Raw genomic sequence first — 25,996 nt, 5'->3', positions numbered from 1 at the left:
CGGGCTCTCTCTCCGCCCCCAGGACCTGTGGACGAGTACATGCTGCCTTTTGAGGAAGAGATTGGCCAGCACCCGTCACTGGAGGAGCTGCAGGAGGTGGTCGTGCACAAGAAGATGCGGCCTGCCATCAAGGATCACTGGTTGAAACACCCGGTGAGGGGCCTGGGGGGCAGAGAGGGCAGCCCCTCCCGTGTGTGGCAGGGTCAGAGAGGGGGCTCAGGCAGCGGGACAGCCCCTCCGCCCCTGCCTGGCCAGAGGCCACTTAGTGCAGTGCCTCCCTTCCACCAGGGGAGCGTCTGGGGAGGTTAGTGCTTTGCCGGGAGGCAGCTCTGGTTTTGGCCGCAGAGAGCGATGGGGCCTGACAGCTTCGTCAGAGCCCTGGTTGCCCCCGTGAAGCACTGGTGCAGTGGAGCCCACTGGCCCTGGGCCTGACGCATGTGGGTTGGAATCCTGGATCTGCCGGTCAGTAGCTGGGTGACTTCCGGCAAATTGCTTTATTTCTCTGAGCCTTTGTCTCCTCAGGGTAGTAATAGATTGAAGGAGTTACTGTACATCACCGGGCAGGACACCTATCACATAAGTGCTTAATATGGCTTAGCTCTGTGGCATCTGGGCCCCTCCAGTCTGGAGATACTGTACAAAAGACCCCAGCTGTGTAAATCATTACCTTTCTTGGAAGGATATTTGCCTCCAGCTCCATTGAGTCCTTCCCCCTGCTACCCAAGGGTTAATTCAGAAGAGGGACATCCTTGGGGCCAGTTGGGAGCTAGCACTTTCACCATATGGTCTGGGGTCGAGCTGCGGAGGCCAAGTTCAGCTGCCATGCTGCTCCCTGGAGCCCAGAGCTGCAAATGGAGAAAACTTAGGCATCAGGAGAGGGAAGCTGGGCCAGGAACTTACCTTCTGCCTCAGACCTCCTCAGTCTCCCAGGGCAGAGAAACTGGGGTTGCCAGTCCAATCCCCTGATGAGGAGCAGATCCAGAGAGGTCTGAGTGTGTCCCGGTGCTGAGCAGGCCGGATTGCTCCTGGGTGTGGGCATTTTGCCCATCCTGCTGCCTTTCCCAGCTCCACACAGTTGCTTCCAGCACAGGGTGTCACGCCACGTTCCCTGGACTCCGGGGAGGTGTCCAGGGCTGTGGGGGACAGGGTGGGATGAAGCCTTCCTCTTTTCCCACTGTGACTGCACTTTGGGCCCTTATGTGGCTTGGCCTTGGCCTAATAAGATTTCGTTTGAATATCACTGCTCTGCGGCAGCAGCCATGTCTGCCCCCGGAGGGCCCTGCGTTCCCCTGCTTCCTACGTTGAGGTTCAGTGGACCCTTCGTCCGCGCTGTGGAGGAGGCCCGTGGCCTCAGGCTGGTGACTGTCGGGAGGGGAGTTTCCCTCAGACCCCTGCACATGGGCTCGTGGCTCTCCCCGGTCCTCAGGAACATCGTCAGGTTTGCTTGTCCTCAGTGAGGGCCACCAGCAAGGGCATCTGTTTCCTCTCTCCCGCTGGTGTGCAGGGCCTGGCCCAGCTCTGCGTGACCATCGAGGAGTGCTGGGACCACGACGCAGAGGCTCGTCTGTCCGCGGGCTGCGTGGAGGAGCGGGTGTCCCTGATCCGGAGGTCTGTCAATGGCACTACCTCGGACTGTCTTGTCTCCCTGGTGACCTCCGTCACCAATGTGGACCTGCCCCCGAAGGAGTCGAGCATCTAAGCCCAGGACATGAGTGGATCTCCAGACTCAGTGGATCTGAAGAGGAAAGGAAAAAAAAAAAGTTGTGTTTTGTTTTGGAAATCCCATAATACCAACAAACACGTAAAATGCAGCTGCTATTTTACCTTGACTTTTTATTATTATTATAATTATTATTATTATTATTATTAATATTATTTTTTGGATTGGATCAGTTTTTACCAGCACATTGCTCTACTGTATCGCAAACAGCGGACACGTCAGCAGGCGCTGAGGTGCTGAGCTGTGAATGCAGAACCAGCGCCGTGCTGAGCAGCCTCGGCCACCTCCCGCCCTTCGGGGTTCATTTTTCCCCCTTTCTCTTTGTTTGTTGTCTCAGAATCTGTGACACAAAGAAACCCATCTCCTGTCTTAGGAAACTTAATGCTGCAAACTCTACCTAGAGGAACCTTCGAAGACTGTTACATAAGAACACATCTTCCTCAAAAGAGGAGTTTCCCTCTGCCCTCGTCCTCCACCCCCCCCCCACCCCCCCACCCCCCCCCCCCCGCCTTTTACTGTGTTTTTCTCCCTTTTTAGACAGTGAGTTTAAGAAACAGCAGATGTGTCTTTCACGGATTAACGGGTGTTGTCCTGACCGAGGAAAAACTGGGCTGAGGATGAGGATGGTTTGGACCGGAGTTGGAGGGGAGGACAGAGCTGGGGGTGGGGTTTGGTGCAGAGCTACACTGGACCCGGGCATATTCGGAGCAACATCCTTTGCTATGAGACTACTTCTCAGGTAACCAGGAATCGAGGGGAAGGAGTGTGTGGAGGCCAAGCATTAACGGCAAGAGCAGGGTTTGGAGAAAGTCTGAAATCAGGTGTGGCTCTGACCCATCTATTGGCCCTGACCAGTTTTTTCCACTCACTTGGGCTTGGGCATAGGACAAAACATTTTTTCTGCCCTGATTTTAAGGTTAGGTAAGGGTATAAATCATCACGGTTTAGTGAGTACATTCTTCGTAAGACATGATACTGTAAATATCTTTAATGGAGGAAAAGTTGAAATATGTACATTGCTTCCTCCTGGAGCAGTTCAGGGAAATGGCCACAGGGGGCGCTCTGCACGGCCAGGGCGGGAGAGTTCCCTGGGTTGGGCCTGCCAAGGCCTGCCCCTCGGAGACCCCCGAGTCCTGCAGTGCTGGCTCTGCCCTGTGTGGTGACGTTATTGTCCCTTTCTGTGGCTCGTGAACACAGCTTTCTCCAGACCCTTTAAAGAGGTGCATATTCGAAAAACCGTTTCTCTGTTTTGCCATAACCTTGCTCTCGTCAGTGAATGTTCCTAATGCTGCTGTTTCAACATTTGAATTTTTTTAATTTATGAAACATGCAAATTTTTTAAGAAAACGAAACACACACGTCCACGTATACACACACGCTTTGCTATGTGGCTTCCGAGGTTTAAATTTTGAAGAGTAAGAGAATTAAAACTTCACGACCACAGACCACCTCAAACCAGAAATACCTCAGAATTTTCTACTTGTGTAAGTTTTATTATATATTTTATTAGTTGTGTTGTCTTGTAGTAAGTATATTTTAATGTAAGTTGGCTTTTATGACAAGAAAGTTTAAAAGAAATAGAGAAAAAGAAAAAAAGTTGTGAGTCTTCTAGGGAGTGCTACCGTTTTTCTTTGATAACGCCGCCCCCTTGTAAATAATTGTCATCAACTGTAGGTTGGCTGTCTGGGCCGAGTCTGGGCATTCATCACTCTTATTTGTGAAGGCTTTTCCTTCCCGTTTCTTTAGACCATTTTATTTAAAGACTGGATCTCGTCACCTTGCGGGTAGGCGAGTTGGTGGGCGATGGGGAGAGGTTGACTGGGGTGAGAAGGGGAGGGTGGAGCCTCCTCCTGAGTTATTTGGAGGTCCAAGTGTTTCCCTCGACTTGATTGGTCATTGTTCAGGATGACAGGTGACCCCACTTTAACTTGGCAAAACTGTAGCCTTTAGACCCACGTGAGGTAATTTTACTCGAGACTTAATTTCTTAAGCACATTGGCAGCAGTGATAGCGGAATTGATCTGTAGGCCTCTGGGTCCACACTGCTCGGGGCCGGTCTGTGACGGCGCGGGCTTGGTGGTGAGGGCTCAGCGCCCTGTGCCGCGGGGGTTCTGGGCCCCTGGGCCGTGTCCTCCTCTGCGGGTTTGGGCACGGGGTGTGGTAGGAGGCGAGTTTGCTTCCCTCTCAGAGCTCAGTTTTTGCTTCATGGGTCAAAATGTGGGCTGGCCAAGGTGGCCACAGGGACAGGTTTTTGTTTTTGTTTTTTGGTAAGTTATTTGTCTTTTCTGACTTTTCCTTTTTAAGCTATTTTTTGCTGTGGTATTTTTCTTCCCTCGGAATAATTTTTAACAGAAAAACAGGCCTTACAGCAGTTGCTTTTCTTTTCCACTTATTTCTTTCAGAAGCTTTAAAATATTTATTGAAAAGTGCCATATCTGATTTCTCCAGCTTTCTCCTTAGGCAGTGCTGGGAGTCTCTACTTTTCAACCCTCAGAAGAAACAAATAAACCAGTAACAAATGTAGCTAATTTACCACAGGAATGATTAGATCCCTGATCCCAGCCCGTGTGGAACACTAAACCCCAGCCTCTGTTTGGTTTTAGATTTCCTCTGGGCAGTTTTCCTTTTGCGTGCTGGCTTGATTCTTCTGGGAGCACGTTTTGGCCCTGCTGTGGGACCTTCGGGGCAGGATGCAGGATGGACAGGGCAGGCCTTTTGTCTGGGGGCGCTCCCTCTTTGCTGACCCAGTGCTCAGCCACTGTCACTCCCTTTGGGGCCTTGGCACCAGAATGAAGTGTCCAGTGACGGCCCCGTGTGGTGTGGCCGGGCAGAGGGCTTCTGGCGGCCCCTTCCCCGCGAGCTAGGCTGAGTGCCCCTGACTGCTCGTGGCCAGGAGAAGGTGGGCATCTCTCTCCCGGGCGCGCTGCTGGGGCCTGGGTGGGTCTTCCGCCTCTGATAAAGCTACGTTTACTGTCACGTCTTCTTCTCCGCGGAGTCAACCATCCAGAGCTCTGGTTTGTGTCGATGGGGTTGGGGGCCTCTGCCTGTGCTCTTCTCCACCAAGATTTCTTGTAGCCTCCCCTTCCGGTGAGCTCAGATCACTGCTACATTTTTTTTCCCCCCGCCAAGCTCTGTGGAAGACCGGGGGGGCAGGGAGTCTGGTATCGCTTTCCCTGCCTCATCCAGGGTGAGAGGGTGGCCAAGTCAGGGGACAGACGTGGCCCAGGCTCCCTGCCCCTTTCTTCCTAGTGTGCTGTCGTCCGGGCAGGCTTCTGGCTGCGGGGTGGACTTGTGGGGGGGAGAGTGTGTTCTGTTGGATCGCTGTGGGGAGATCTCCTGAGCCAGAGAGATCCAGGAGTGAGCACGGGAAGGAGGAGACACGTGGGGACAGAGGCCGCCATGCCACAGTGTCCTGCAGAGGACCCTTCATGATGGGCAGCCAGGGAAGGCCATGGATGTAATCGTTAGCTCATGCTGGGGCTGGCATAAGCTGGGCTTTCGCCTGGGGCCGTTGGTCCCTACCAGGAGTCCTTCTTTGGTTGATTACTTGGGGCGTGAGGGCTGAGAATGGACCCTTCTTAGGAGGAAGGGAGACCCAGCTGTGTGTAAATGTGGTGAGCGCCATCAGCCTGGTGTTCAGATGGCCTTCCTGTCCTGTTGGCTTTCAGTAGGTGCCCGGAGGGGTTAGTCCTGCTGGGGAGGCTTGCCCGTGTGTGCCAGCTGCTTCTGACTCAGAATTCACTCTGTCTGTATGTGGTCGCATGTGTCCAGAACACGAAGGACCTTGTCCAGCCTCGAACATCCTCAGGATTCTTGAGCCCCCAGCTCACATGTTCTCAGCCAAGGGAAAGATCTGCCATCTCCAGGCCACTGAGGTGGTTCTTCCCCTGCCCCTAGGGGCCAGGCTCACTTTCCTGTCATGCTTTAGGGAGCTGAGCAGGGGACCATGCAGTTCTGTGTCCCCTTTCTCTCCAGTTGGCCACGTTCTTGCTGGCTGCTGCCCTGCCCCTCTGCACTGGGTGCTTGGGTTGCATGTGTGTTTCCTTGGTGGCAAGCCCAGCCGTGTGTTGCGGGTCCACCATGTGCTATGTGTGGCGCAGAAAGCCCATCATGTGGCCCCTGTGCTCTGAGCCATGAGGGCAGGGAGGCAGCTGTTGCATCCAGGGTGGGAGGACTAGATGACCCTCTTGCAGATGGAATTCTGCCTCTTTTTAGAATGCAATGTGAAGTTCCCAGCATCTGTTGGTAATACAAGGATTTGATGTTTTTTTAGTAATCTAGTGAGCGTATGTATGTAAGTTTTTAGAAGCGGTACTAGAAGTTGAACAGCCAGGCGTTATTCCGGAGAACTTGGCTCACTAGAAAAATATCTAAATTGGAAAGCATTTTCCAGGAGAACTCAGTTTACTCAGTCTGTCAGTCCCAGCTATTTCAGTGGCCGGCTGGGTTCTGAATCTTCGGAGAGACGGCCAGGCCTGCCTGGTTCACAGTTCAGGGGCCCTCAGACCACACTTTTCCAAGAAGCACAGGGAATTGACTTTCTACATGCCCCCCGCCCCCCCCCCCCCACGCCAGAAAAGGAAATAGGACAAGATGGCTTTTTCTCCTCTTTTGGGTGATTTGAATTCTCCTAGGTCAATGGCTGTTTACAAAAGCTGAACTAATAAAATGCTCAGCAGCTAATGTGTTCAGCCTAGTAATGATGAGTTTAAGTCTCAATCAGGAGTAATGTTTTAGGCAAAGAAACAGACCCAGTAATTCAGTTGATGAACTGTTTGTTTATTTTCTCAGTCTAGATTTGTAAACAATGAATTCAGGGTTATAGGCATAGTTCTTTAAGTAAGATTCCTGACAGTTAATTTGTAACCAGCAATTCACGTATGAATGTATCCCAGACCTTTAGGAGGCTTGGGGAAGTTTTAAAAGATGATTTTAGTTTTGTAGCAAAAAGAAATTGGAGTTTAAAACGCACCCTCTCCCTTGGAAATTAATTTATTTGACTCAGCCACACTTTAAAAACAATTACAGTCGGCCCTCTGTATCCACGGGTTCTTCATTCGCGGGTTCAACCTACCTTGGATCAAAAATATTTTGGGGGAAAAAATAAGAGAAAGTTCCAAAAATCAAAACTTGAATTTGCCACCTACTGGCAACTCTTTACATAGTATTTACATTGTATTTACAACTATTTACATAGTATTTATATTGTGTTTGGTATTATAAGTAATCTAGAGGTGATTTCAAGTATAGGGGAGGATCTGTGGAGGTTATATGCAAACGCTACACCATTTTATGTAAGAGGCCTCTGCCTCAGTGGATTTTGGATTCCCATCCCCCTGCCACACCCCTCCCCCATACAGAGGGACGACTGTAGTGGGTCCAGGAAGACCTATACATTATCATCAAGTAAAAGTCCAAATTATCTGGTGGGATATTTTGAATATTCCTATTTTAAACTCATTTTGGGTCCACTGTAAACTTTGGTTTGGACAAGATTTTGAATTTAAAGGATTTACCACTATTTAAATTTTTACAATTTTTACCAAGCTTTTACATTTGTGTGACGGTATCTTCCAGGTATGAATGAAGCAGGACGTTTTGATTGTGGTACTCCATGTATCCCTGTAGTGCCAAAACCAGTGATATTTTATTTGCTCCTATGGCAGCTCGTAGCGATAACACAAGTGTTTTTTCCTCATGAATTAAAATGCATATTCTCTAAACGCCAGCATGTGGAGATGGGCCCTGTGCTGCCCTTTCTTCTCCAGGAGTGTCTTTGGATTGTCTGGGGCCTAGACAATTCTGAGAACTACTGCAAGCCAGCTACAGGACACTAAAGAAATATACACACGGACATGTGTGTATGCAGTGGATTCTACAAACGTGGTTTCTTCTGGACATCTACAGAAAAGCGTTTCATTCATTTGCAAAGTTTACATTTTTAAGCTGACAGTTATAAAAAATACAACTCATTAGCTAATGCTTTTCAGGCAGGTGAGGATGGGTTTTTTGCAAATGGATGAGTTCTGTCTTGAGTCCTGGGAATTTCTGCTGTTGGTTGGGCGTGGGCTCATTCCCTGATTCTCCGCATCATGTTTGCATTGGAATGTTGTTAGGTAGCATTGTAAATAAAAGTATAGGTTATATAATAGAGTTACAACACTTGAAATTTTACTTTAAAAGATCTATAGCACTACATATATATTTAGTTATATCACCTGACAGATTTCTTCTGCACAGTGTGGAGATTGTTTTATACCACAGATTATTTTTATAAAGTCTAGTGAGTTTCGAATAAGAATGATTTTCTAATCAGAGTAATGAGCTTTACCTTTCAAGATAAACATACACTGGAGTGTAAGTGGTGTGGCGCTGTCACTTAGTGCTCCTGCGGATTCTCGTTGATAACACTGGCAGATTACAGACCATCTTTGGGTCTTGTTTGACCAAAACTCCACTCGTGGCTGTCTGTGTGGGACAGTCTGTGCGGGACGGGGATGCTCAGCCCTGGTCCTTGCAGACCTGGAGGAGAGGGGCTGGGAGAGGCAAGAGGGGCCTGCAGTGTGCTTTACAGTCATGCTTCCTCCTGAGGTTTCTTTTGAACAAAGGGTTCTGAGGTGAATAATTTGTTTGTAAGTTACTCTCATGGGTGTCGTAGTGTGAAGGTGTTTTGGGGAACAGAAATTGTATGGGTGCAGATTGGGGTGGGTTGGGACTAGAATAAGATTCAGGCTACAAACATGGGAAGAGAGGATTTGGTGATTGGAGAAATCTGCCAAACTGAATTATCTAGGACCAAATTATCCAGTTTTCAGGACAGAATTCCCAATGGAGTAATCATTCGGAAAGGGGGAGGGTGGTGTGTGGACATAGTGATCAGATTATACGGAGCGCTGCCAGACACACATTATCTTCTCTGGGAGGGCTGTTTGGAGGCGAGAGGGGCGGCATTGGCTCGCCACTTTAGGCTAGCGAGTAACCCAGGAGCCTGTGGACGAGGCTCAGGATCCTGTACCAGCAGTGCATCTTTCCAGTATCTACAAGGTTCTCCTGCTCTTCCTACGACGGTCAGCATCACTGCCATAATCTGGAAGGCAGTCTTCATGTTAGCCTTTTGATTTTTGGGGTAGAGAGTGGATGGTTATTGGGTAAGCCTTCTTGATGGGGATGTATAGGAAGTATACATCATGTATACTCATCTATACTCAAGTACAGAGTCACGTAGCTCATACTCTGTAGCCGTAATGGCTGAAGGCCTGTTCCCCAGCCCCTGCCTGCTGGCTTCAGCTGCTGCGTTCGGAGGTGTTCTGGTTGGCACAATATTGTCAGGAGAGTCCCTCATGTGTCATGTGAAACCAGCTGTGCTTTTATTCGGTCAGATCGAGAGTAAAGTTTTACGCCACCCCTTTTATACTTGAATGAATTGAGTTTCGGCAGATCCAGGAGCACTCTGGGAGCCAACCATCCGTCCTCTACCTGTTCCCCATCAAAGAACATTTCTCTGCTCTCCAGCCACGTGTCTCGGAATGTAATTCTGTTGTGCCTTTGTTTTTGTCACCTGCCTCCCCCCAAAAGCAACTGCTGTAAGCTTTTTTCTACTTGTTTTTTCTAGCCCGAAACCCCACCTTTTTCCTTTTTCCCGGCTGTATTTTCTGGATGCAGTTCTGTGCTCCAGGTGTGTTAAGAACCAGTTACCTCAGACCTTGTGTTGAACAGTGTCACCATCTGGGTCCTCTCGAAACTGCAGGCTTGTGACATACACACGCAGGAACCCTGCCGAGTATGGGTACTTATTTGTTTTAAAGTAAAACTCTTCCCAAGGATTGCAAAAGGGGCTTCTGGCAAGCTCTTCATGGCCCTGCGGTGGGATGGGTCTCGAGTGCCATCTGAAGGGTGCTTTCCGCGCTCAACTTTGAATTCTGCCATTTTCAGTATTCTGCTGTCTGAATAGGCAGAGTGATTCAACTGGTTGGCCTTGTACACAAATGAGTTCCGAAAATGAGCTCTTTGTAACACATTTCCAGTCACTAAAGCTCAAATGAAGAACATTCCCTTAAATGGCAGGGTTGAAACCCCCCGGCCCCCTATCCACCACAGTGCATTTTGGGAAGATGTCTGTAGCATATGTTGCTGTGAAATTAGGCCTTGCGGGTTATGGCTGTTTGTCATTTTGATGTATTTTAAATAAATATATATATATTTTTTAAAGAGCCTTTTTTACCAGTTCAGAAAGTTTAATTAACCAGCAGTCACCACATCTGAATTTTCGTCGCTGGGGCATAGAGGGCAGACCAACATTAAAGTGGTAACTCAGCCCTACAAGTGTGGGCTGCCCACCTGGCCTGTCCTGCTGACCGTGGGACACCAGGGTCAGTGTGTCCCCACTGGGTCCCAACTCAGCCCTCGAAGTGTTCGGTCTCTGCTCTGTTCAGGCGCTGTTTACTTCACTCTCTACAAGGGCTTTACTTCAGCCCAGCTGGGGTTTTCTCAGAGCCCTGCCACGAGTTAAGTGTATGTTGAGCCAAATAATTTCTCCATAAGGGAAAAACGCGCGCATCGAAATTTTACCAGCAATGACAGAGATGAGAGTAGGAAAGGTTAGGCAACATCTGGGATTTGATTTGGAAAGTGTCCAAGTCATTGTCAAAGGCCGTCTGAGAGCCAGTGACCGTACAGAGATTCTTAGGAGACCTCATCTGAGAGCGTGAAGACCTCCTGTGAGGGGAGGAGTTGTTAAAATGCCAGCGTCTCTTTCCTCCCTTTTTTTTTTTTCCTAGAATTCTGTAAAAATGCAAAGAGAATTGGGTGGTACTTGAGAATTGGGGGTGAGGGTTACCGCAGATGAGAAACATACTTCTAGATTTCAGTTCCACGCCACAAATCCACACAATGCCGTTTTTCAACTGTACAAAAGAATCTGCTTATGAATTTGACATGATCTTAATGGTAGCATCAAAGGCCGAATTTTTCACGTGTTAATATTTTTTCCACATTTGTCCTTGAATCTGAAGAACTTCATACAGTACTGTAAATTTAACTTACATTGAGTTTGATGTCAATTCTTGTGAAAAGAGCTTCTGCATGTAACAGACACACAGTTAAAGAACACAGCAGAGTACAACATTTGCAGGACCAATTCTGGAACCAACAGATGTCACCTCTCACTTGCCATCTTATATGTCAGTTTTACCAGCTCCTTCTAAATGTGTGTATTATTTGTAAGGAAAAGAAGGAAAATCCTAAGACTTGTCTAATAACTTAGTGGAGAATGTGTGTGTTGGGTTTAGGATGGATAGCAAAGTCTTTTTGAGCTGTGTTATCTAACTTGTATATAAAACTGTAATTAAAGGTTTGGATTCACCTGTTTCTCGCGGTTTACAATGATGAATCATTTGAAAACTCTGGAAATGTGACTAGGATATGATTTAAGCCTGTAGAAGTGAAGAAGCTCTTCAAGTGCTAAAACTAAAGACTTCTAGTTTTTGGCTCAAATTCAGTAAGTACTGTTTGTATGCCAGGATATGTGAGATGTAAATGTAATAGGTCACTTTTCACCCTTGTAGCTATAAAATTAAAATTTTGTAGAACAGAAATAGATTGTACTACTGAATTAACAAAAGTTATACTAAAGTATCATGTTTAAAAAAAAAAAAATATATATATATATATATATATATACACAGAGTTAAGCTTGTTGCTGTTACCCTGTCTGGATTTGAAAAGTGTGCTGATTTTTATATAATATATATATATATATATATATATATATATATAACACACACACACATATATATATTATATACCCGCACACATCTAAAATGGCCTAAAGCAGACATCCATGTAATTACAGTTGCAAAATGAAGACATTTTGGAGAGAACATTGTATCATAGTTCATTCATTTGCAGTGGATCTTTGTTCCTTTTTACTGTGGTAATTTTAGAAATGAGTGTCAAGTTTGGAATTAGATCTGCTAAGTTGGGGTTTTGCTGCTTGCACTCTGCACTGGGTCCTCAAATAAACCGATGTGAATGTAGTTTTTTCCCCCTGTGTGAAGAAGCAGCCACACCCCAACAGATAGGAGGAAAAATCTAGAACTGTTTCAAGTTTTTTTGTATATGAAAATAAAATAATAATAATAATAAAATCCTGTTGTCTCTCTTAATCACACGGCAGGGGGTTGTGTTCTCCCACTTACAGGGCCAACTTGAGCACCTCCGTGAATTCCTGCTTGGACGACATGCAGTTAATGGCTGATACCTAGGCTGCCAAGGTCCTGTGGGTGGACTAAGCACAGGTCTCCAGTTCTGCCCTTCAGAAGCTCGGGACTTAGTTGGAGACACTGTGGGCTTCTCCTTAATGGACTCTCCTGGGACTTCGGGTATGTTCCTGCAGGACAGGGGTGTATTTTCCAAATCCCCAAGATCCCCCCACACACAACCCTGCTCCCCAATCCTATACTTTGCAGACAACCCTGAGCAATATTTTTGTAAGTGCAGCAGAGAAACCTAGAAAATAAGTTATATTCAGGACTACTGAGAATACAAGCGCTGCCATTTCCAAACATGGCTGAGTAGCCGGGTCACTTGCTGAGCTGTTAAAAAAAATCCAGTGATGGAGCACCACCCCAGATCTGAATCAGCAGGCCAGATCTCCCGTCTGGGAGCTCCTGAGTTATCTCACTAGATGCGAACATGGTTCCCTGCTAATAAAATAATTATAGTCTCTACTACCTAATAAAACAGGAAAGACGCAGAAATCACCTCACTGCTTTCTGCAGTAACATAAAAGACTTTTTTTGGCCTCTAATATTTGCTAAGTGGAGAAACAATTGCTTTGAATCCTTCTGGTGGTGTCAATGCCTTTTTATTCACTGATGATAATTACGAAGATTAAATAACCTGCTTGGATCTCTTTGGAACAAGTTTTGATGAAGGGGCCCTTTATTTAGGCACCAGTTGTCCAGTTTTTGATCCATTTTGTCCTCTCAGAGTTAGAAAGTTCACCTTTGATTAGTGAGTGCCCTTGATGAGAAGAAGAGGAAGACAAAAGGCTAACATTTTTGAATGAAGACCTTAGCGCTAGCAACACTGGAAGGTCGGACTGCAGGGACCATCTGGTCGCTTTCTCTTCAGCAAAGGGATTCTTTCAGTTAAAAAAAAAAAAAAAAAAAATTGAACACAGAAGCCGGTTCATAAAAGCAGGCTTGCCCAAGTTAGCAAGTAGAAGAGGGCTCAGGGGCCATTCAGCCTGCCCTCCCACTCCTTCCCTTAATTCTCAAGCACCCCTATGCAATACTAGGGTTCCCCTGATGACAGTTTTAAAACTACTGGTCCTTCATTTTAAAGGTGGACAAACAGGCCCAGAGGAGGTACCCTACCCAGAGTCAGGCAGCCTTTACTTCTAATTCTTGACTCTTGGGACCCAGTGTGGGGTTCACTGTTGTTTCCAAGTACAGGATGTGGGAGAGGAAGAGTCACCCACCATCTCGCTCTCTTTCTGGTGCTTAGCACAGTTTATGGCACTTAGGAGGGCCTTGAGAGATACCTCTTCAGTGAATGAACGTATTTAGTAAATCCTGATGGAAGCTGTCAAAGCAGCTCTGAAACCTACAGGTACCAGTGTTGCCTGGTCGTACTTGTCTGGACTCTTGATTGCACATGTCAGACACCATTAAACAAAAAGGGGGCTTTGGGCTTCCCTGGTGGCGCAGTGGTTGAGAATCCGCCTGCCAATGCAGGGGACACGGGTTCGAGCCCTGGTCCGGGACGATCCCACATGCCGCGGAGCGACTAGGCCCGTGAGCCACAACTACTGAGCCTGCGCGTCTGGAGCCTGTGCTCCGCGACGGGAGAGGCCGCGACGGTGAGAGGCCCGCGCACCGCGATGAAGAGTGGCCCCCGCTCGCCGCAACTGGAGAAAGCCCTCGCACAGAAACGAAGACCCAACACAGCCAAAAATAAATATAAATTAATTAATTAAAGAAACGTTTAAAAAAATACTTTAAAAAAAAAAAAGGGGGCTTTGCTGGAAGGATCCTGGGGCAAGTGGCCAGCCAAGCCTTACGTAAAGGCAGGATGTGTCTGGGCTTCTTCAGGAGCCTTGGAAGCTGGGGTCAGCATGGCACGCCTTCACCCGTGTCTCACCATGTGTTCCACTGGTGTTCTGTGCAAGACCAGATGCATCTACTCTTTGTCTACTTAGCAGGAAAAAAGGCTGTAGACAGAGCGGGAGTTCCATATGTCACAGCTTTGCTATCTGGAGAAAGTTCCAGATCGAAAATCCTTAGGAAGACTCTGGTTGACTTAGTTCAACCAGTTAGTTAGTGTCAGAAGTCCTGGGGATTATACAAAATGACTTCATGACAGGTAGTCCTGGGAGGGCGCACGGAGCCATGAAGCTGTCAAAGCAACGTATCCATTTAAGTTGGTTGTTAGAAATGGCCTCCTGCTTAGTGAACTAAATCCACATGGAATGCTGGAGATGATGCTGCAAAATGAAGAAGACCTATTTATTTGTGAGTGCGAGTGCATAAAACATATATCCTTCCTTTGACAGCAGGCATTCAGCAATCCGGATTTCATATTCTATCAAGATAAAGTAGAGCTGCCTAAATAAAAATTGCTAATATTAACAGAGCACTTAACGACATGCCCCAGGTTCTTCCCTAAATGCTTTACATGGTTAATCTCCTTTAATCCTCACAAGAACCCTATGGTCTAATAAGTATTATTATTATTACTATTATTATTCCCGTTTTAAAAAGAGGAAACAGAAAAGTAGAAAGTGGTTGAGTCGGTATCCAAACCCCTGTGCTCTGATTCAGGGTCCTAAACCACCATGGAGTACTGTCTTGCCAAGAAACTCCTTAGGAGATGCAAAGCTATCTTTAGAAGTTACGATTTGTGTACCATGCGATTTCAAAGCCACGTGTCATGAGGACATCCAATGTGGCACAGGTTTTAGAATCAGACCTAAGTTGGAATCTCGATTCTGAGGACCTTAGCGTAAGCATGCGCAAGTGGTTTATTCACCTATTAAACGGGACTAAGAGTATTTTCTTCTCAGGACTGTATGTGCACATACTGAGCCTTCAAGGCGTCATGCTCTCATCCATCACCCGGTCCAGGGGACCAGGGGTGGAGCCGGGACGCGCCTGGGCCTCCAGGTTCGTCACCAGGGGGCGCGCGCTTGCGCTCTGGCCTCCGGTGTCTCCTGAGAGGCTCAGGGCCAGCGACTCCAGGTAGCGCATGCGTGTCTTGATCCCGCGGTTGCGATTGGCTTTCAGGCGGCCGACCTGAAGGGCGCATGCGCTAAGGCAAAAGGCTAGCGTCTCGGGTAAGATGGCTGCCAAAACTTTTGCCTCCCGTTTCCGAGGCTCCCGACGCTTTTTGAGTGGCTTCGTGGCTGGAGCCGTCGCGGGCGCTATGGGAACCGGGCTAACTGTCGTGCAGTTTCTCCGGAGTCGGGACGCTGAGCCAGCGTTGGCGGTGAGGGAGCCGGACGGTGAGTGTGTGGGTCCCCAGGTCTCGGGCCCGGGCTGCTACCTCGGGCAGGAGCCGTAACCATGGACGTGCTCTGTCTCCACTCGCCCGGCCCTTGGTCGTCTGCCTTGCAGTCTCCCGGCTCGGCTTCCTCTCCCCGCGTTGCGTCTCACCTGCCTGCTCCATGTACTTCCTTCCCCTTGGGGATCTACTACCCCGACATGTCTGTTTTTATTGTTTATGTCCTCCCCTAGATTGTTAGCTCCATAAGCGCTCGGACGGTGTCAGTTTTCTTCTCCACCAGCCCTGTACCTGGTACATAATTGGCATCCAGTACGTATGGATGAATGAACGAATGAACACATAGTTTTAGCAGATCAGTTAACTGTCCTCAATTTATCATCGTTCAAATGAAGAATACCTGCTGGCCCTTCTTCAGAGGATGTAAATCCGCAGGTTACCAGGTGTACCTTATATTTGACAAAGTAAATGAGCTCATGCTCGTTTCTTTCTGTCTCGGATATACTAATTTAACTTGCTCCTCCTGATACTTGGCATTTAGCAAGAGAGCAACTCTGGTGGGTTGAAGCCTGGAGAGCGCATCAAGAGAGAATTATTTGGAAACCGACTCCCTGTTCCGTGCGTGCTTGGTTTCTCCCACTAGGAAAAGCAATACCAGTTTTACCACTGTCTTGCTGCAGCACACATCTCTGCTTCAGTACCAGAACATTGAGGAAGAGTGTCGGTGAACGATGGTCTTTTTTTTTTAGGCTGCGTTGGGTCTTCGTTGCTGCACACGGGCTTTCTCTAGTTGCGGCGAGCGGGGGCTACCCTTTGTTGCGGTGCGCGGGCTTCTCATTGCGGTGGCTTCTCTTGTTGCAGAGCACCGGCTCTAGGCACACGGGCTCACAGGCTCAGCAGCCGTGGCGCACGGGCTTAGTTGCTCCACGGCATGTGGGATCTTCCCGGACCAGGGCTTGAACCCATGTCCCCTGCATTGGCAGGCGGATTCTAAACCACTGCACCACCAGGGAAGCCCCTGAACGATGGTCTTTTAAAAAAATTTAAAAGGCTGTGCTTTTGTCCCCACATTAACTCTTAGAACATAATGAGTAGGTAGGCTGTCTCGCATTCAATCATATCAATGACTAGTAATGACAGGAGTTTTTTCTTTGCTGCTTTTGTATACACTGTACTTTGTGGGGCAGAGATTTGAAAATTTGATGTGAAAGACCAGCAAGATCAGGTCCTTATTTAACAGTTAATGAGGTACTTCCCTGGTGGCGCAGTGGTTAAGAATCCGCCTGCCAATGTAGGGCACACGGGTTCTGAGCCCTGGTCCAGGATGATCCCACATGCCTCGGAGCAACTAAGCCCGTGCACCACAACTACTGAGCCTGCGCTCTAGCAACAAGAGAAGCCACCTCATTGAGAAGCCTGTGCACCTCACCGCAACTAGAGAAAGCCCGCGGGCAGCAAAGAAGACCCAACAGCAATCAATCAATAAAAAAATAAATAAATTAGAAAAATAAAAAAAAATTTTTTTAAATTAGAAAACAACAGTTAATGAAATAGCTACAGTTTACCTGGATAGAACTATACAACTGATTATAGGCAAAACCAGTATTTTGCCTACTGTCTCTTCTTTGCTTTATAAGTAATTGCAAAAATGAGATCACCTGGTTGATTAAATTGTTGAGTCAGTCCTTTGTCTTACCCCCTTCCTTATAATTTTTTATTCCTAATAGTAGTCACTAACTGTTATTTTTTTCCCCTGTTTTTCATTTTTAGGTTCTTCAGAAAGGGCTCTCTTAGAACAATTTGGATTCCCTTTAACTGGAACAGAGACGAGGTGCTACACTAACCATGCCTTGTCTTATGATCAGTCAAAGCGGGTTCCTAGATGGGTTCTTGAACATATATCCAAGAGCAAGATAACGGGTAGGTGGTTAGAAGCAAAGGCATTGAAGAAAGATGTTTCCAAATTTAAAACGAGGATTATTAATAATTTCAACTTTTTCTACTTTACAGCACATTTAGAAAATGATGGTGTTTGTATGGCTCACTAGAGAAATGGACCCTGCCTGTCAACCAGGGCGCCCTAGACCCTTCCAGGCTGTCTCAGGGGTTGAGAGGATCTGTATCTTGACACATTAATTGGAGGCTTTGTCATAAATATTGTTGCAATGAGCACCACTCATTCATTACCTCCACAAATGCTTTTTTTTTTCTTTTCCTGCCTCAGGTTTATTTGTACAAATAGCACAGGAGGACACCAGCCCCATGCAGACAGCAGCCCAGGGGTCACACCAGTCCTTCTGTCCTCACATTGGCAGATAAAGGTCTCTACTCCAGAGCCTTTGTGGGGTTCTGGGCACCTTTGGGAGCCTGAGCTTGAGCTGGAGCCGCAGCTGCGCCTGCAGCCTTGGCCTTCGTTTGAGCCTTGGCCTGGGACTTTGGCCGGCAGAGCCTGAGACCCTTGGCGATGCGGGCATGAGCACGTTTCCCGAGCTTGGGGTGAGCAATGTAGGCAAGTCGACTGAGCTTGCGGCTGCCGCCCGTTGGGATCTTGGGCTTGACCTCCTTGGGCTTTACGAGAGCCTCTTTTAAAAAATTAATTAATTAATTATTTTTGGCTGCATTGGGTCTTTGTTGCTGCGCGCAGGCTTTCTTTAGTTGTGGTGAGCGGGGGCTACTCTTCATTGTGGTGTGTGGGCTTCTCATTGCGGTGGCTTCTCTTGTTGTGGAGCACGGGCTCTAGGCACGCGGGCTCAGTACTTGTGGCTCGTGGGCTCTAGAGCACAGGCTCAGTAGTTGTGGCGCACGGGCTTAGTTGCTCCGCGGCATGTGGGATCTTCCCGGACCAGGGCTCGAACCCGTATCCCCTGCATTGGCAGGCGGATTCTTAACCTCTGCGCCACCAGGGAAGTCCCTTTACGAGAGCCTTTATAGCCTCAGCACGTGCACTTATGGCCTTGGCGTTGTTGGCCTGCATCTTCTTCAGGCCCTTCTTGTTGTGCTTCTTGGCAAAGCGCATGTTCCTCAGGAACTTGGGGTCCACCCCCTTAAGAGATTCACACCGTTGTGATCGGGGTTTCTTGATGCCGTTTCTGTGCTGCTTTCGGGACTGGTTGTGCATGGTGTGGTTCTTGGACTTGACCGGGTCTGCACCGGGGCCTGCCCACAAATGCTTTTTAAGCGCCTACCTTGTGCATAGCACTGTGCTGAGCCTTGGGGTTATATCAGTGACCAGAGTAGATGGTCTCTACCCCCAAGGCACTTTGAATTGGGGAGGGGGTGGGTGGACCTATCAAATAATCATAAGTGTATAATTACAATCGGCAATAACTGTTCTGAAGGAAAAATGATTGCAAGTTGGCATAGTATAATTAAGGAACAGTAAAGAATACGATGAGAGATTATAACAGGAGAACCTGATAACTGAGTAGCGAGGCTTCTTTGAGAAAGTGGCCTGAAGAGTGGATGGCAGTCACTCAGGCAGAGGAGTTGGGTGGGCAGCGGGGGTATGGAGAGGAGCGTTCCAGGCAGGGAAAGAGAAGCACAGTTGCATCTTTAAAGGCCCCCATGTGAAGAGTTTGGTTCGGTTACGGAACTCAAGGAAGGCCAGTTTGGCTGGAGCAAGGGAGAGCGTGATGTGAAATGCGACTGGAGAGGCAGGCAGGTGTGTGAGCCTGTTCACGTGCCCTCAGGTTTCTTGGTGCGTTCCTGTAATTAAGATGACCAGATCTTGCTGGTCAACGTCAGATTGGTTTCTAGGTAGCTTACTCCAATTTACACTCCCACCATCATTATTTGTCCTATCTCTCCCAGCCCTCACACATAATGAGCATTATTGAGCTTTACCAATTTATTAGTTGATTTTATTTACGTTTATTGATTACCAGCGAGGGTTAATATTTTGTGGATTATTCTTTCCTTGTGAATTTTTCTTTACGATTTTCAATAGGGATATTCTTTTTTTTAATTATTTTATTTATTTATCTTGGCTGCATCGGGTCTTAGTTGAGGCATGCAGGATCTTTAGTTGTGGCATGTGGGCTCTTAGTTGCAGCATGCAGACTTTGTTGCGGCATGCAGACTCTTAGTTGCAGCATGCATGCAGGATCTAGTTCCCTGACCAGGGATCGAACCCGGGCCCCCTGCATTGGGAGTGCGGAGTCTTACCCACTGGACCACCAGCAAAGTCCCAGGGATATTCTTTTTTGAATTTTGTAGGAGTTCTTTTTTATATTAAGGATATTACTTTTTGTCATAGTTGTTTTATTCCCATTCTCTTATTTGCCTGTTAATTTGCTATATGGCCCACAAATTATTTCTCCATTGCTTTACAGTGCATGCTATGTTTAAATATATTAAAATGCTGATATTAAGATGAGTGTGTGCCTTTATAGAGTACACATTAACCAGCAGAATATCGGGAAACTTGGAATATGCTTGCTGCTAGAAGGAAACTGAGGTAGGCCTAAACTTTATCATAGCAGGTGAAATTGATTATGTATTTACATCAAGAGAAACTCACTTGATTTAGTCTCAAGCCTGATAAATTTCCTTTAAATACAAAAATTTTCCCAAGATGAAATTTCAGCTTTACTAATTTTATCTTGCTGTTAAGTTATCATTTTCAGAGGCATATAAGAAAAGCACTGTTTCATATTGTAAATCACGTGAGCTGTTTAATTTTGAGGAGGTAAAATAGAGCTAATTAATATTATTTGAAAACAAGAAGCCATATACCTGTGATTTACTTATTATAGTGTAAAGCATCTTCTGTTTTAGTTATGACAGACTAAGTTATTTAGATTAACTCTCCTGCTAAAAACAACAAGAAATGTTATTAGCAGTATATAAAAAGTATATAGAAAAAAAAAATCACTAAAAAAAAAATAACATGAAGAGGGACTTCCCAGGTGGTCCAGTGGTTAAGAATCTGCCTTCAAATGCAGGGGACGCGGGTTTGATCCCTGGTTGGGGAACTAAGATCCCACGTGCCACGGGGCAGCTAAGCCCACGCGCTCTGGAGCCCGTACGCCGCAACTAGAGAGAAGCCCATGTGCCCCAACGAAGACCCAGTGCAGCAAAAAAAAAAAAAAAAAAAAAAAAAAAAAAAAATATTGTCTCAGAAGCCAGATTCCTGGCTTTAAAAACAAACAAACAAACAAAACATGAAGAGGCAACATGATAGTAGAGCTTTTTTGCCAGGCCAATATTTGGGGGAATGCCAGAATCCAGAGGGGTAAGGGTGGCCCTGGTAAACCAAAGCCACATTGCCTTTGGTTCTGCAGCCTTATGGGGTCAGGGGGACTGAAGGCAAGACCTAGGGCTCACCCAAGGTAGATTATGTTACAGGAGACCCTTCCCACATTAACCTGGAACCCCAGAGGGCTGCACCCTCGGGGAAGGGTGAACCAGAACTTACTTGCCTGCCCACCATAGGGAACTACACGGAAGGTTGCCTTGGCACTGAGCAGACAAGGATCAAAAAGGAAAATAAAAAGTTTGTTCTAGAGAAGTTGAGGCCACAAACTGGCTGTCATGCAGACTTGTAGCCCAAAGCCATGTAGCCTGTACGGATCAAAGAACCTTAAACCCTGAGCTTGGTTTACTGTGGTCCTCCACTGCTAATGCCTCCAGACACTGGACAGAAGTAAGTTTACATCCTCTCTTCAGGAAGGCATCTTCATCCTAGGATTTTGGAAATTCCCACAAATGATTTTTCTTTTTTTTTTTTTTTTTAATTTATTTTTGGCTGTGTTGGGTCTTTGTTGCTGCATGTGGGCTTTCTCTAGTTGTGGTGAGTGGGGGCTACTCTTCGTTGTGGTGCACGTGCTTCTCATTGCGGTGAACGGGCTTCTCATTGCGGTGGCTTCTCTTGTTGTGGAGCACGGGCTCTAGGCGCACAGGCTCAGTAGTTGTGGCTCTCGGGCTCTAGAGCGCAGGCTCAGTAGTTGTGGCGCACGGACTTAGTTGCTCTGCAGCATGTGGGGTCTTCCCGGACCAGGGCTCGAACCCGTGTCCCCTGCATTGGCAGGCGGATTCTTAACCACTGCGCCACCAGGGAAGTCCCTCCCCCCGCCCCCAAATGATTTTTCAAGGGCAGTGAGCACCAGACAAAGAAAACCAGACATACCAGGAAGCGATTCCAATGGTAATGACACTTTGAGAAGTTTACTAGTAATTCTCTGTTTACAGTTATTATTTTTTTTTTATGGGGTGATTCTAAGAAGCTAGACATTAGATACTTTACTCTGAACCTTGGGGTCTGATAATTTAATTTTTTTCTTGATTGAATGAAATGACGTTAGAATCAGTAACTTCATTAATCCCCATTTTACACTTTTTTGAGTAGCAGCCTGAGTATATTCCATTTGTTCTCATAATTTTTATAGTTTAACAAGGCCTGTCCTAATGACAGTGGAAAACATAGTGTTAGGATTCGCTGATGTCCACGGTGGCAAACTATTCTGGAGGTATCAGAATATAAGTAAAATTGAGATTTTGTCTCTCCTGTGTGGTGCTCAGATATTTTATGTCAGGAGTTTCTGGATTGATCTCATAACCTAAATGTTTGTTTTGTCATGGCTTAAGAGGCAGTAAGCAAGATATCAGAGGCACTCTCTCCCTCCTCTAGGCTGTGCCTGCCCAGAACAAATTGTTTTGTGTCTATATATATCCATTATTTCAGTACATATAAACTTGTCAAATACCGTTGTACAACATATAATACATGGGGGTCTTTTGTTTTTGGCCATGCCACGCGGCATGTGGGATCTTAATTTGCCGAGCAGGGATCGCACCCACGCACCCCACACGGAGTCTTAACCATTGGACCTCCAAGGAAGTCCCCGTGGGGGTCTTTTTTAAAAAGCAAGAGTGTATTTAGTAACTAAGCTTTTTATACAGCTCAGCTATTTGATTGGTCATTGCTTTTACATAGATACTATCCAAGGGATTTTTCCCTTTAACTTGAAAGGCCAGAAACAAAAGTATATGAGATGAGATAGCTGCACTGTATGAAGAACATTCTTTCCTGGACTAGTCCTTGCTAAATTCAGGTGAAGTATCCGAGCTATCCCAGGAACTTGAGACATGCGTGCTGTCACTACGTACTAGCTGCTCAGAGAGATACCAGCCAGCAGCAAGCAGCTTGCCTTGCTTAGAGAATCTTGAGGGATATTTGTCCACTGGTAACTTACCATTTTGTGTGTTTTTCTTCAGGTGATGCAGACAGAAAACATTGTAAATTCAAGCCAGATCCCAACATCCCTCCAACCTTCAGTGCCTTCAACGAGGACTATGTTGGCAGTGGGTGGTCACGAGGCCACATGGCTCCAGCAGGAGATAACAAATTCTCATCTGTAGGCATATTTTTTGGGAGGGATGGGAACACAGGGCTGGTATTATGTGTACCATGGGACTTGGAAATTAAAAACCTAGGAGCCAAACCCTAACACTTGAGAATTTTCATACCCTATTTTGTCTTTTTCTTCCTGACTTCACTTCCTTTCTTTGCTCAGATGCTCAGACATTTTTAAACAGGTTGAGGAAAACTAAATGCTATGCAAAAGGGAATTGGAAAGCCACCAGGAGCTAAAGCTACTCGCTCATTTTTATCTTGAAAAATTTCAGACCTGTAGAAAAGTTGAAAAAAGAACACAGCAAAAATATTTTGACTTGTAGAAAAGTTGAGGATAGTACAGCAAAAACATTTTGATACATATATTTTACATATGCATTTTTTTAAACCATGGACAGTGAATTGCAGACATTGTAACACTTCACGCCTAAGTAGATTGCTCGGGAGATTGTATTGTCTAAAGATGAGGATATTTGAATATATGTCAGGTGTATCATTATACCAAGAAATGTGTGCAAGTGTGTTTTTGTATATTTGTACAATAATGTCCAGTATACAGTTCTCATTCAGATTTGCCAAATTTTCCCAATTATGTCCTTTACAACTTTTTTTTGGATTCAGTATCTAATCATGAATCACATATTATATTTAGTTGTCATGTCTCTCTAGCCTCCTTTAATTTAGGATAATTTCTCTGCCAAAAAAAGGCGAGAAATGTCTTTTCTGACGTTGGCATTTATTGCATGAATTGGTGATTATTATCATTAAGATAGTGGTTCTTAACCTTGGATACTCATTGTAACTACCTTGGGAAGTTTTAAAAAATCCTGATGCCCAGACCTGTAACCCAGAGCAGTTAAATCAGAAATTCTAGGGGTTGGGACCCAGGCATCGATATTTTTGAAGCTCCCTAGGTTATTTCAATGTGCATCCAAGGCTGAGAGCCACTGTTTGATGATGAGAGGGTATTTGGTGGCCTTGGCAGTGTAGATCAATGAAAGGAAATCCAGTGACAGAGCCTTGGGTTTACAGGTCAGAAGTGTGAGATGAATGAACACATGGTGGCTAGAAATTCAGAAGAATAGGACTTTTTTTGTGCCACTCTTGAACTAATGTGTTTGCACTGTACTAAAATACTACTGTGCTCCTGAAAGCTGCCCTTTGTTGAGAAATCCTCTGCCAGAGGCTTAGCACTAGAATTCACCTTTTAGCTTTATACTGGAAATTTTTCGTTCATAGAGTCTACATTATAGGTTTGAATTTTATAAATTGTGAAGAAAAGCAGCACACCAAACTACTTCATTTGTTATAGTCCTTACTCTGAATAATCATTATTGAGCTTTCTGTCATGGAGTAGCTGTGGCTTTTGTTTATCTAAACAGATAGTTGCTGTAATTGCCTGGAGCTAAGGTATGAATAAGGAACTGGTTGTCTCTGCTTTGTAAAATCTCTCTCAAAGGGAAAGGTATTTCAGTGCAAGTTACTGTTTTTATTTCTTTTCACAGAAAGCCATGGCTGAAACCTTTTACCTTTCTAATATCGTGCCTCAGAATTTTGATAATAATGCTGGTTATTGGAACAGGTGAGGGGTGAGAGTTTTTAAAATGTGATTCTGTGGGAGATGAGTGATGTGACAGGAGAATGTGTGCCTAGCACCTGTTTCTGCCTTTGGTTTTTCAAATGTTAACACTACTGAAGATAAATATTTCTTTGCTAGATTTGGAAGTATAGACTTCAAAACATAGCCAGCCATTTTGGTCATGTTTCCTCTGGTCAGAAGTCAAGTTCTGGAAGAAACTACTAAAAATCTTATTACTGAGGCAGTAGAACACTATGTTTATAGGCAGAGGATACTGTATTTTTCTCCACTTGTATTTAAAGAGTTGCTGAGCTTTTTAAGAACAGTTTTGGTACCGTTGAACATAACCATTACCAGTTTTTGATAGAAGCTGTCTACAGTAGTCCCCCGTTATCCACGGTTTTGCTTTTTGCTGTTTGTTACTCACCGTCCACAGTCCAAAAATATTAAGTGGCAAATTCCAGAAATTAACAATTCATAAATTTGAAATTGGCGCGTTGCTGAGTAACCTGCTAAAATCTAGCGCCTCCTGCTGTGTCCCGCCCGGGATGTGAATCCTCCCTTTGTACAGCGTATTCCCCCCATTGGTCAGTAACTGTCTCGCTTTCATAGTGCTTGTGTTCAAGTAACCCTTACTTTACTTAATAATGGCCCGCAAACGCAAGAGTAGTGTTGCTAGCAACTTGGATTTGCTGAAGAGAAGCTGTAAAGTGCTTCCCTTAAGTGAAAAGGTAAAAGTTGTTGACTTAAGAAAGAAAAAAAATTGTATGCTGAGATGGTTGAGATCTGTGGTAAAAAGGAATCTTATATCTGTGAAACTGTGAAGAAGAAAAAAGAAACTCATGCTAGTTCTGCTGTTGCATCTCGAGCTGCAAAAGTTATGGCCACTAAGCATAAGTGCTTAGTTTAGATGGAAAAGTCATTAAATTTGTACAATAAGATATTTTGAGAGAGAGAGAGAGACCACACCCATATAAGTTTTACTACAGTATATTGTTATAATTGTTCTATTTTATTATTAGTTATTGTGTTAATCTCTTACTATACCTAATTTATAAATTAAACTTTATCATAGGTATATATGTATAGGAAAGAACATAGTGTATATAGGATTTGGCACTGTCTGCGGTTTCAGAAATTCACTGAGGGTCTTGGTACGTATTCTCTGTGGATGGGGGGGGGCTACTGTATAAAATCATCTGGGCATTCTGTATTTTTCTGATGCTTTCATGCAGTTCTGTCAGGGGATCTTTTAAGCATTTAAAACTGGTACAAATATTTCATGCTATTGCGTTTTCCCCAAACATTACTGTGTGGTTTAAAATAATGAAGAGAGCACCTCACACTGAAAAAGACTTCAACAATTATCAGTCATGGCCCACATTTGTTTCATCTACATACCCTCCTTTCCCCCTACGCAGATTATTTTAAGCAGGTCACAGATGTATTATTTTATCCACAAATTTTTTTTTAATTAATTAATTTATTTTTATTTTTGGCTGTGTTGGGTCTTCGTTTCTGTGTGAGGGTTTTCTCTAGTTGCGGCGAGCGGGGGCCACTCTTCATTGCGGTGCCCGGGCCTCTCACTGTCACGGCCTCTCTTGTTGCGGAGCACAGGCTCCAGACGCGCAGGCTCAGTAGTTGTGGCTCACGGGCCCAGTTGCTCCGTGGCATGTGGGATCTTCCCAGACCAGGGCTCGAACCCGTGTCCCCTGCATTGGCAGGCAGACTCTCAACCACTGCGCCACCAGGGAAGCCCCACAAATATTTTGATATATATTTTTAGAAGATAAGAATTCTTTAAAAAATATAACCACAGTACTGTCATTGCCCCTAAAAA

At 45.7% G+C, this 25,996-nt stretch overlaps 2 protein-coding genes and 1 pseudogene across 22 annotated transcripts in view; 2 read left to right on the top strand and 1 right to left on the bottom strand.

The window, feature by feature from the left end:
- The window catches only part of ACVR2B (activin A receptor type 2B), a 36,635-nt gene extending 22,947 nt beyond the window's left edge, over positions 1-13,688 (top strand). For 3 of the 4 annotated variants that reach the window (XM_082348614.1, XM_082348613.1, XM_082348612.1), the window contains exons 10-11: positions 23-153; positions 1,505-13,688. In XM_082348614.1, coding sequence (XP_082204740.1) covers positions 23-153; positions 1,505-1,699 — 326 coding nt within the window. In that variant the 3' untranslated portion in view covers positions 1,700-13,688. The remainder of the gene's footprint in view (positions 1-22; positions 154-1,504) is intronic. The other variant, XM_082348615.1, reaches the window with a different exon arrangement.
- Positions 13,689-15,022: 1,334 nt separating this feature from the next.
- EXOG (exo/endonuclease G) overlaps positions 15,023-25,996 on the top strand; it is a 58,627-nt gene continuing 47,653 nt past the window's right edge. For 16 of the 17 annotated variants that reach the window (XM_082348719.1, XM_082348712.1, XM_082348716.1 and 13 more), the window contains exons 1-4: positions 15,023-15,224; positions 16,994-17,143; positions 22,439-22,578; positions 24,083-24,159. In XM_082348719.1, the coding sequence (XP_082204845.1) occupies positions 15,062-15,224; positions 16,994-17,143; positions 22,439-22,578; positions 24,083-24,159 (530 nt within the window). In that variant the 5' untranslated portion in view covers positions 15,023-15,061. Of the gene's footprint in view, positions 15,225-16,993; positions 17,144-22,438; positions 22,579-24,082; positions 24,160-25,996 lie in introns of those variants that run through there. The other variant, XM_082348711.1, reaches the window with a different exon arrangement.
- Positions 17,423-20,654, bottom strand: LOC309607350 (large ribosomal subunit protein eL29 pseudogene; annotated as a pseudogene). Its single transcript has 3 exons — positions 20,640-20,654; positions 18,141-18,404; positions 17,423-17,803 (listed from the first exon to the last, which is right to left on the bottom strand). The product of its transcript is annotated as a large ribosomal subunit protein eL29 pseudogene (transcript).

Source organism: Balaenoptera borealis (assembly GCF_965194805.1).
Source record: "Balaenoptera borealis genome assembly, chromosome: 12".
NCBI lineage: Eukaryota > Metazoa > Chordata > Mammalia > Artiodactyla > Balaenopteridae > Balaenoptera > Balaenoptera borealis.
This window is presented reverse-complemented; position numbering and strand designations above follow the sequence as displayed.